Source organism: Phaseolus vulgaris, chromosome 5, assembly GCF_051622355.1.
Source record: "Phaseolus vulgaris cultivar YP4 chromosome 5, ASM5162235v1, whole genome shotgun sequence".
NCBI classification, from domain to species: Eukaryota; Viridiplantae; Streptophyta; class Magnoliopsida; order Fabales; family Fabaceae; genus Phaseolus; species Phaseolus vulgaris.
Window position 1 is genome coordinate 40,901,247 of NC_143502.1, and position 10,667 is coordinate 40,911,913.

Sequence of the window (10,667 nt, forward strand, 5' to 3'; positions counted from 1 at the left end):
AATAAATTATAATAGATTAAAGTATTAAATATAAGTTTAAATAATATATTTAAAAAATGTAATATACATAAATTTATAATAAAATATTACAATATAAAATTTATATGAATATAATATATGTATAGATATAATACTAATCAAATATTATTTCTTCCATAACTCAGTTATAAATATATGTATGAATACTATTATTAACACACATAATGTTACTATTATCTTGTTTATTATATATTATTATCTTTCATCTTTCATATATCATATATCATATATGTTTATTTTTTATAGGTTTATTATTTAATAACACATTTTTGCCCATTTTGCGTTTCTATCATCTTTCCTGAACCTGAACGTATAGATTATCCTGTAATCTTCCACAGATAAACCCTAATTTGTTTTCCGAAGCCAAATTGAGAAGAAAAAATATCAGGTTACTCAAACACCTGGTTAGGGCTTGGATCTGCGCGTATTGAAGCAGGTTTCTCGCATCAAAGGCAAAGCAGAAGGAAAGGGGTTCGACTCGGTGTAAGGTTACCTCTGCTTCTTCTTTAAATTACGCTTAATCTCTGAATTTTTTTGGCTTCATTTTACTTTTTATGCTTCCTAGCCTTACAGAACAGTGTTAAATAAATGACAAACGGCTTCAGTTTCTGCAAATGATTAATTATTTATGTTCTGCTTAAACCCTGTATGACTTTACCATGGTTAGATGCAGGTTTAGACTACAGATAGATGAATTTTATTGAGTTTGCACTAACTTTTTAGAATATGAGTATGTTCAGTGTCACATGTAACACCTACAATGCAATTGGCTACTTAATCATGAATGTGGTGTGTGAATTGCAAGAGAGCCATTCCGTTTTTCTAAATTATTAATGAACAATACATTTAAAACTTAGAGTGGACGGAAACGTGGATAGCTGTTTCTATTTTTTCTTTGATATCATAAAGTTAGATTATGCTAGAAGAGAATTGTGCATAATTATGTACTTAAATAGCTATTTGGAAATGCCTTTAGTTGTTTTGCATTGTTTGTTTTGATTGTTTTATTGAAGCCCTTCATTTCTTTAATCGAGATTGTATAACTATTAACTATATCTAAAATAACATTTTTTTTACGCCTGGCACAATTTCTCAAGGAAGCATTGCCCTTCCATTCAATACTACCCTTACTGGATCATCGAGACACATCTTTGCATCTTTCATCTGTGTGATACTTTTAGACATGTGAAACACAACCTTAGGGATTAGGGTTTTGGGAGGTTCTTAATTTCAGCCCCATTTTAATACAGTGGTATTCTCGGTTATCTTCTTCGTAGACTTTGCTGTGTAGAGTTCGTGACGAAGAATTCTGTTACGTTACATCATGGAGGTCAGTATCGAATTCGTTTTATTGCTGTCATCTTGCTAAACTGTTTCGAAATGTAGTTTAATCGGTTCTTGTTGTTGTTGGTGAATAGAAAGATAGAGCTTGTTCTGAAGTGGTTGACATAAACAAGACTACTACGACACTGGAACCAGAAAAACCTACCCGTGGTGGACTCTGTGTATCTGGGAAGGATAGAGTGGTTTACGTGCCTCAAGAGAGAAAATCTCGTTTAGGTATTGTTTTTATATGCATTTTTGAATTAGGAGTCTATGTTTTTGTTCTATTGTTTATCTGTTTCTTATGTGTTATGTTTTACATTTTTTGGGTACTGAATGCTGATGCTGTACGATGTTTATCTTAATAAATTACTTAATAGGACTTGATGCCCTTGCCAGTGCAAAACGGGGAGGGACTCACTATGATGGGGGATTCAAGTTGCCAAAAGAAAGAACCATATCCATTGCTGCATCTGCAGAAGATGAAGATAAGTCTGAGTCGACTGTTGTTGAAGAGAGTGAACAGGGTGCGATTGTCAGCACACACAGACACACTAGGAGATACCGTGAAACTACACATGCAGGTACTTATATAATTAATTTCTCTTTGTATAGTTGTTTTCACCAGTTGATTTCCATTCAGGAGGTTTATGTGTATTCTTTAAAGTCATCTGATGGGTTATTTATGAGGGACAAAAAATTAACAAAATGGTGAATTCAAAGCTTGTTGGATATGTAAAGTGAGCCAGCAATGTAGTACAAATAATAGTTGTAAAGGAAATATCTTTATCTCTACATGTTTAATGTCTCGAAAATGATAATTTAAAGTTGTTTTTTAAGTAGGTTTTCTTTTGTATGTTGGGATTTAGTTATTAGTTTTTACTCAAGCAAAGCAAATAATAACCTCATAAGGTTCTGTGGGTTTTTGTCCACACAGGAAGTTCTGTGACCGAAGATCACTATGGTGATACCAGCAAGATTCGTTCAACTGAGCAAGTGGTCTCAAATGTAAGATTTTTTCTCTTTACCTTTTTTTTCATTTCATATTTATTGGTCTTATTTTAATTGCTTTAGAAAAGGAATGAGAAACACTTTTGCTTTAGATTCTTTATATTCAATAAAATTCTCATTATTTTGACACTTTGCTGCATATCTCTAATTTTGCTATATCAATTTTGAAGGTTCCTCCATCACCTTCAGGAGGATATGACAGGGAGGATAACAGGAATGAGAGGAGGCATTTCAGGGATGATTCAAGAACTGGTAGTGGAAGAGTGTGGCATCGTAACTACTACGAGAGTAAGGGAGGATCTTATTCAGAAAGGGATTCACATAGTAGGTATGACCGTGATAATGGTAGAAAGCGAAGCAGATATGAAGATTCCAGGAGAACACCTGGTACGCAAATACTATTTTTCTGTTTCCTCTAGGGTTTTTGGGATTAATCCAAGCACTGAAAGCAAGAAATATTGTTGACTTATCTGTACTTAGAATACTAAAATCCTTTTGCTTCCAATTATATTGAATTGGCATATAAGATACGCTTTTTTACAATTAGTCTCAGTGCACTGGAAGACCTAGCTATTGTTTATGACTTAGGCGTTATCTATTTTGCACTTGCAGGCAGGTCTGACTGGGATGATGGCAGGTGGGATTGGGGTGAAAGTCCACGGAGGGACAGTGTCTCTAGTTCTAGACGTCATCAACCTTCACCATCCCCAATGTTTTTAGGTGCCTCACCGGATGCTCGATTAGTTTCACCATGGTTGGGGGGCAACACACCTCATTCATCCTGTATGTTATTTCAAATATGATAATTTTAATGTTTTTAATCCTTATAATTCAATTTTATGACGGCAGTCTATGAAGTAATATTTTTTATTTTGTTGAATTGAATGTAGTTAATTCATCTTCCCCCTGGGACCATGTTTCTCCATCTCCTATCCCAATACGTGCTTCTGGATATTCAGCCAAATCTTCTTCTGTTTCTAGACACAGTGGACGATCACATCAGCTGAATTTTTCATCTGAATCTTCAAATACGTTTCAGGTATATTTTGCATCTAATTTCTGACAGTTCCCTTGTGAATTTGATAATTCGTTATAGACTATGCTGAGCAACTAAAATAAATCTTTTAGCATATATATACACACACATAAAGCAAAGTTCTGAATATCTTCGGGTTTTCTTCTTTCACACTAATTATTATGGATTACTTTTTAGTTTTAATATGCATGCTATGTCATCAACTTATATAATTGTGATTTTCATGTGTCCAGGATGAAGTGGCGGATAAGTCTGATTTCGGTGAAGACCACAAGTATGAGATTACTGAAAGCATGCGTTTGGAGATGGAATACGACGCTGACCGAGCATGGTATCTAAATATAGTTTGAAGAGTATTTTTTAGTTGATATTGTTTTAAATCACCGAATTTGAAAATTGTTGTGCTATCATTGATCAGAGTGCATAATAATGATACATTGGAATATTGTGATGGTTCCTTTTTTGTGCTTGTCTTTTACAATTAATGACTTAAATTGCTTGATTTTTTTCTTCTATGATATATAGATTCAAAAGGGGACTCATCATGCAAGTTTTACCTTAGTAGTGATGATACAGCTGAAGTTGTAGATGATTCTTTTTCACATCGCATTGTAGTTTTTAATTTGCAAAATCTATTTTTTCATTTTTTATAGTTTAATAATTATAATTATATCATGAAGGTATGACAGAGAGGAAGGTGGCACATTGTTTGATGGCGATAACTCATCACTTTTTCTTGGAGATGAAGCTTCCTTTCAGAAAAAAGAGGCTGAGTTGGCCAAGAGACTGGTAACTTTTAGAATTTCTTGACATGTTTAAACTAACTTTTCCTTGCTTGTATCGGCACAATTGTTAGTCATTTAGCTTCCTGCTACCAATTAAAATGTAAAGTACATAAACTCCAGTTACTGGCCATAAGAAGATCTGATAAAATGGAAAAGCTTGCATGTGATAAAGTTCTACATCTTATCATTTGAATATTGTAGTTTATAGATGGTTGCGTGGAAAATTTTGTTCATTGTGATATTTTAATTTGGTTATGTTTACTTTAATCTCATCTAGCTAAAGATTGAAATCTTTGAAAGTTATTCTTCTGAGTAGCATGATTTAGTTTGGATCAGTTATGTGTCTATGTTCACAAGGTTGTGGTTTGGTAAGCTAGATGATGGATATGTTTTATGTTGCAATCTACTATCTTGGGGATTTTGGGTGAATGACATTTGGGTTTACACTCTTGTTCAAGATAGTTATTCTAATATATAGAGAGAGGATTTTGATTGTTTTGAATATGCATCTTAAGTATATTGTACCCTATATTTTAAAAATTTATGTTTCACTATATCAGACTTGTAATGTATTTGATACATGTACTGTATCCAATATTCTCACCGTATTTGTGCATCAGAGAATAGCTATTCACACAACAATCGTCATCTGTGTTTTAGGGGCAGTGTTTGCAATGTGTTGTATGTATGTACTATGCACATATTTTCTTATTGTTCTGTATGGTGAAATATTCTTGATTTTGCTTATTTGAGAAGCGTTTAATGTGTTGGTGCATGCTGTTTAGGGCAAGTTGTATGGGTTTTGTTATCTTATAAGTGTTTTTGTCAATAATGCAGGTTAGAAGAGATGGGACCAAGATGTCCCTTGCACAGAGCAAGAAGTTGTCCCAGCTGACAGCTGATAATGCTCAATGGGAGGATAGGCAACTGCTGAGATCTGGAGCTGTTAGAGGTACAGAGATTCAGACTGAATTCGATGATGAGGAAGAGCACAGAGTTATTCTTCTTGTTCATGGTAAATATTCATCCGGTCAACTTTGGTGTTTTAATTTATTTTTGTGTGGTATTACTCCATTTTTTTACTAATTACTCTCTCCCTGTTGGCCACAGATACAAAGCCTCCTTTCCTTGATGGCAGAGTTGTTTTCACTAAGCAGGCTGAACCAATTATGCCATTAAAAGATCCAACATCTGACATGGCTATAATATCTCGTAAAGGGTCTACCCTGGTTAGAGAAATCCATGAGAAGCAGAGTATGAACAAGTCTCGCCAACGCTTTTGGGAGCTTGCAGGCTCAAAGCTTGGTGATATCTTGGGCGTTGAGAAAACAGCAGAGCAGGTATTCTTCTGGGAATCTGGAGTAATTGTGTCCTTTGCTTTCTCTTTTCATGTTTGAAGACTTCATCTTATTTAAAATTTTGCAAATGTTAGATTGATGCAGACACTGCTGAAGTGGGTGAAGATGGGGAAATTGATTTTAAGGAGGAGGCTAAGTTTTCACAGCATTTGAAGAAGGGGGGAGAAGCCGTGAGTGACTTTGCTAAGTCAAAAACCATTGCAGAGCAAAGACAATATCTGCCTATTTTTTCAGTGAGAGAAGATTTATTACAGGTTGACCTTTTTTCTTGGTTATGCATGTGTCAATTATTGATAGGTTCGTTTTTGGTCAAAATTTTAGGAACCTACATTCAATCTTTTGGATTATGTAATTAATGATCACAATCAATCACAGTCTAAAGGTTCAAAGTTAGGACATGGATATCTTTGTCATTATAGTTCTATTCATCTTTATATCATGTGGAAGGGGACTAGGATTGAACATGTTAACTCAATATTTATCATCATATGATTTTGATATAGCATAACCAAGTCCCTTTTCCTTCTGTCCTCCTCTTACGGTTTTGCATTTTGTAATTTTTCACATGTCCCTTTTCCATTTGGAGTTTTTGTTTCTCTCAGTGTTGTTTCTTAAATGTTGTAATATTTCTCTTGATATACAATGTGTAGGTGGTTCGTGAAAATCAGGTGGTGGTGGTGGTTGGAGAAACTGGTTCAGGAAAGACAACACAATTAACACAGGTTTTATAGTCTTTTTATTTTCTATGCCAATATCTTGTATTTGTTAATTAATGTTTATCCATCAAAGAACAGAATCCCAGATAGACATCTTAACATTTGATTTTTCTGAATAGTATCTGCATGAGGATGGTTATACTATAGGTGGTATAGTGGGTTGCACCCAACCAAGACGTGTGGCAGCTATGAGTGTTGCCAAGAGAGTTAGTGAAGAGATGGATACAGAGTTGGGTGATAAAGTTGGCTATGCAATACGTTTTGAAGATGTGACTGGGCCAAGTACCATTATAAAGGTGAACCCAACTTGTATTTGTTAGAAATAATTATTGTGCTTCATGTTACAATGATATCGTGTAGCTTCTTTTCATTGTACTTTCTTTAATTGACATAAGGTATCTACACTCTGTATCATGATGTGGCCATATACTGTAACTATGTTGATAGTGGACACATTAATCATAAACTGTGTGATATGCTCTAAACTTCTGCTTTTAAATTTTACAGTACATGACTGATGGTGTACTTCTACGTGAAACACTAAAAGATTCTGATCTAGACAAGTACCGGTATGGAAACATTAACAAATCTTGCCCCCTGCTTTCACACCTTACTGTTTGTTTGCAATAAAAAACAATGTTATCAACCATCTTGTTTGGAACTGTTTCAGGGTTATTGTCATGGATGAAGCCCATGAAAGATCATTAAACACTGATGTTCTTTTTGGAATATTGAAGAAAGTTGTAGCTCAACGTCGTGATTTCAAGCTGATCGTTACATCTGCAACTCTGAATGCACAGAAATTTTCAAATTTTTTTGGAAGGTAAATTTCACTTGTTATCTTGCATTGTTTCTTGTTATTGATTTTTGTTATATTCAACCTAATTGTGGCATTCTTGCAGTGTACCGATTTATAACATTCCTGGGCGAACATTTCCTGTTAATATATTATGGAGTAAAACTCCAGTTGAAGATTATGTTGAAGGTGCAGTGAAGCAGGCTATGACTATTCATATAACCAGTCCTCCTGGTGACATCCTTATCTTCATGACTGGCCAGGATGAGATTGAGGCAGCTTGTTATGCCCTTGCAGAGAGAATGGAGCAGATGATGTCGTCTTCAAATAAAGTTGTTCCAAAACTCTTGATTCTTCCCATATACTCTCAGCTTCCTGCCGATTTACAAGCTAAGATATTTCAGAAAGCTGAAGATGGAGCCCGAAAATGCATTGTAGCCACTAATATTGCTGAGACATCATTAACTGTTGATGGTATCTTCTATGTGATAGACTCAGGCTATGGTAAAATGAAGGTGTATAACCCTAGGATGGGCATGGATGCTCTCCAGGTCTTCCCTGTTAGCCGTGCTGCTGCTGACCAGCGTGCTGGTCGAGCTGGTAGAACTGGCCCTGGTACATGCTATAGGTTGTATACTGAGAGTGCTTACTTAAATGAAATGCTGCCCAGTCCTGTTCCAGAGATTCAGAGGACTAACCTTGGTAATGTGGTCTTGTTGCTAAAATCTCTGAAAGTTGAAAATCTACTTGACTTTGATTTCATGGATCCACCTCCGCAAGATAATATTCTCAATTCGATGTACCAATTGTGGGTGCTGGGTGCGCTTAACAATGTGGGGGGATTAACTGAGCTTGGGTGGAAAATGGTTGAATTTCCGCTTGACCCTCCACTTGCCAAGATGCTTTTGACGGGTGATCTGTTAGGGTGTCTTGAGGAGGTTTTGACAATTGTTTCCATGCTTTCTGTGCCATCTGTTTTCTTCAGACCCAAGGATCGGGCAGAGGAGAGTGATGCCGCGCGGGAAAGATTTTTTGTGCCAGAGTCTGATCATTTAACCCTGTACAACGTTTATCAGCAATGGAAACAGCATGATTACAGAGGTGATTGGTGCAATGATCATTACTTGCATGTCAAAGGTTTAAGAAAAGCTAGAGAGGTGAGATCCCAGTTGCTTGACATCCTCAAGACTTTAAAGATCCCCTTAACCTCATGTTGGCCTGATACAGACATTGTCAGAAAAGCAATTTGTTCTGCATATTTTCACAATGCAGCAAGGTTAAAGGGTGTGGGAGAGTATGTTAACTGCCGGAATGGGATGCCGTGTCATCTTCATCCCAGTAGTGCTCTCTATGGTATGGGCTGCAATCCTGAGTATGTCGTTTATCACGAGTTAATCCTGACTACGAAGGAGTACATGCAGTGTGCCACGGCAGTGGAGCCCCAGTGGCTGGCTGAGTTGGGACCCATGTTTTTCTCTGTTAAGGATTCTGATACATCATTACTGGAGCATAAGAAGAAACAGAAACAAGAGAAAACAGCCATGGAGGAGGAGATGGAGAACTTGAAGAAGGTACAGGCAGAGGTTGAGAGAGAAAGGAAACAGAAGGAGAAGGAAAAGACAGCTAAGCGTCAGCAGCAAATCTCCATGCCAGGATTACAAAAGGGTTCTTCCACATTCTTGAGACCAAAGAAGTTTGGTTTGTAAATTATGTTGATGTTGATAATACTGAAATATCGGCAGACTGAGAAAGAGAAGGCTGAATTCTGATTATAACGAGATGAAAGAAATATCGGCAGCCTAAGAGAGGGCTGCAGGTTTATTGGATAGCGGCAGGTACTTAACTGTCTTAAATTAAAGTATAATTAGAGGGTCCCTAGACTTGTTTAAATATTTTATATGCTGGTTTAAATGATTTCTTTCGTGCACCCTTCATAGCATGTTCTGTAAAAATAATATTTTCAGCCATGATTGGAAAACAAGACGGTTTCTATACCATTACCTGTTTTGTTTCAGTTGAGGTTGAGGACAATCTGTAAGAGATGTAGCTGATAAATTTCTTTTGAGATTAGCGCAGGACTGCCAGGACGCACTGTATTTATATCATGGAAAACAATATTCGAAATACTGATGTATTAGTGTTGGTAATAGCATTGCGCTCTTGGAACATTGTCACATCCAAATCCAATGCAAGTTTGTAGGGTTCGAAAATGCAAAAAAGCATAAATTGTCCATAGTAAACAACTCATTATGTACTGATGTATTGATGTTGTATTTTATTCATTGTAAGCTCCTGTTTAACTCCTTTGCATATTGTTCCGTGCAATGAGAATTAAGTTTTAACTTGTACGTTATGGGGAAAAAAATACAATGCTCTTTTGTTTTACCCATTTTACATGCAGAGTATATATGCATATATCAATTAATACTATTTGTGTTACCTCTGTTTTTGTGTTTTTCTCAATATCAGGAAAAGGAAAAGGAGGTGAAAATGATGTGTACTTAGAAGTTTTGTTTTGTTATTGTCTATATTTATTGAGTAGGGACTTTGGGGTATTCAATGTGTTTTTTAAGAGTTTCTGCACAAAGTAAAGAATTATTTTCATCCCCTTTTTGACTGCAGTGTTTAACAATGCGAAGAAATGCCTCGAATAAACGATGAATTAAGGTGGTCACATGGTCTAATAAACAAATGAAAAGTTAGTTTTCGTTAATTTTTAGTATAATCGTTAAGCAATTGAGCTTCTGCAAATTTTTAGTATAATCGTTAAGCAATTGAGTTTCTGCAGCCACGGAAAAGCTTTACCCATCACTGTTTATGATCTACGTGGCTCGGACACGTCTCTTAAATGATGTTAAATGGTGTATTCGTATCGGATACACGTATTAGACACTGATATTTGTAAGACGTTCGTAGGATATATATTGTAAGACATTCGTATGATATATATTCGTGAAGTATCTAATTTAAAAAGTATATGTTAAAATCAGTTATATATATATAAATCTTTATTATCAATTTATATAATCTATAATTATATAATATATAAATTCGTATACCGTATCTTATATTTTAGAGATTATATTTATCTTAGTCTGTAGTATCTATGCTATGATTTTACACAACTTATAATTTGTCAAAGTAATTTTTTTTACCGTATGATAATAATGATTTATATAATTAATAAATGTTTTATTAGTTATTTGGACCGCACATACATACAGATTATCATTATGTGGTCAATATAAAAAAAATGGCTTCCAGTCAAATGAACAAAAATTTCCGTGTCAGTCAATTCATCAAACGAATTAAAAGCAGAAACGATGAAAAATCAAATATCCATTTATCACATTCAACGCAAAGATCAAAGGAAACCTTTGAAAATTGTTAAAAGGTAATACGGGTTTAATAGTGATAACCATATTCGTAAAGAAAAAGAGAAAATATAATATAAATGGTCTGAAAGTTGAAAACAGATTATAATTACAAATGAAAGCACAGCATAGGCTTGTTTCTTTAAAGAAAAACTGGTAAATTTTAGCTTTATACTGATACAGACTTCAAATTTTATCCTTTTCCCACACTTTTTGTCAACAAGTGTAA

The 10,667-nt window shown here is 35.1% G+C and overlaps 1 protein-coding gene across 4 annotated transcripts; it reads left to right on the forward strand.

Moving 5' to 3' along the window:
- Positions 1–254: 254 nt before the first annotated feature.
- On the forward strand, positions 255–9,458 carry LOC137816999 (pre-mRNA-splicing factor ATP-dependent RNA helicase DEAH7). Of its 4 annotated transcripts, none has more exons than XM_068620191.2 (19): positions 255–527; positions 1,317–1,369; positions 1,458–1,599; positions 1,743–1,946; positions 2,300–2,370; positions 2,544–2,760; positions 2,986–3,156; positions 3,264–3,412; positions 3,643–3,740; positions 4,090–4,198; positions 5,032–5,209; positions 5,305–5,534; positions 5,627–5,806; positions 6,203–6,274; positions 6,388–6,564; positions 6,776–6,837; positions 6,939–7,091; positions 7,171–8,899; positions 9,080–9,458. In XM_068620191.2, exons 2-18 carry the CDS (start codon positions 1,364–1,366, stop codon positions 8,768–8,770), a joined length of 3,819 nt encoding a protein of 1,272 aa, XP_068476292.2. In that variant the 5' UTR covers positions 255–527; positions 1,317–1,363; the 3' UTR covers positions 8,771–8,899; positions 9,080–9,458. The 4 variants fall into 4 exon arrangements, with proteins under 4 accessions (XP_068476292.2, XP_068476293.2, XP_068476295.2 ...); XM_068620192.2 differs by having other exon boundaries at positions 282–527; positions 1,290–1,369; XM_068620194.2 differs by having other exon boundaries at positions 282–522.
- Positions 9,459–10,667: the final 1,209 nt, after the last annotated feature.

Bases quoted from the DNA above. Each gene is read 5' to 3' on its own strand.
- LOC137816999 (XM_068620191.2), top strand. The intron at 3,157-3,263 runs GTATGTTATTTC...AATTGAATGTAG, and splicing joins CAACACACCTCATTCATCCT to TTAATTCATCTTCCCCCTGG. The intron at 6,275-6,387 runs GTTTTATAGTCT...TTTTCTGAATAG, and splicing joins AGACAACACAATTAACACAG to TATCTGCATGAGGATGGTTA.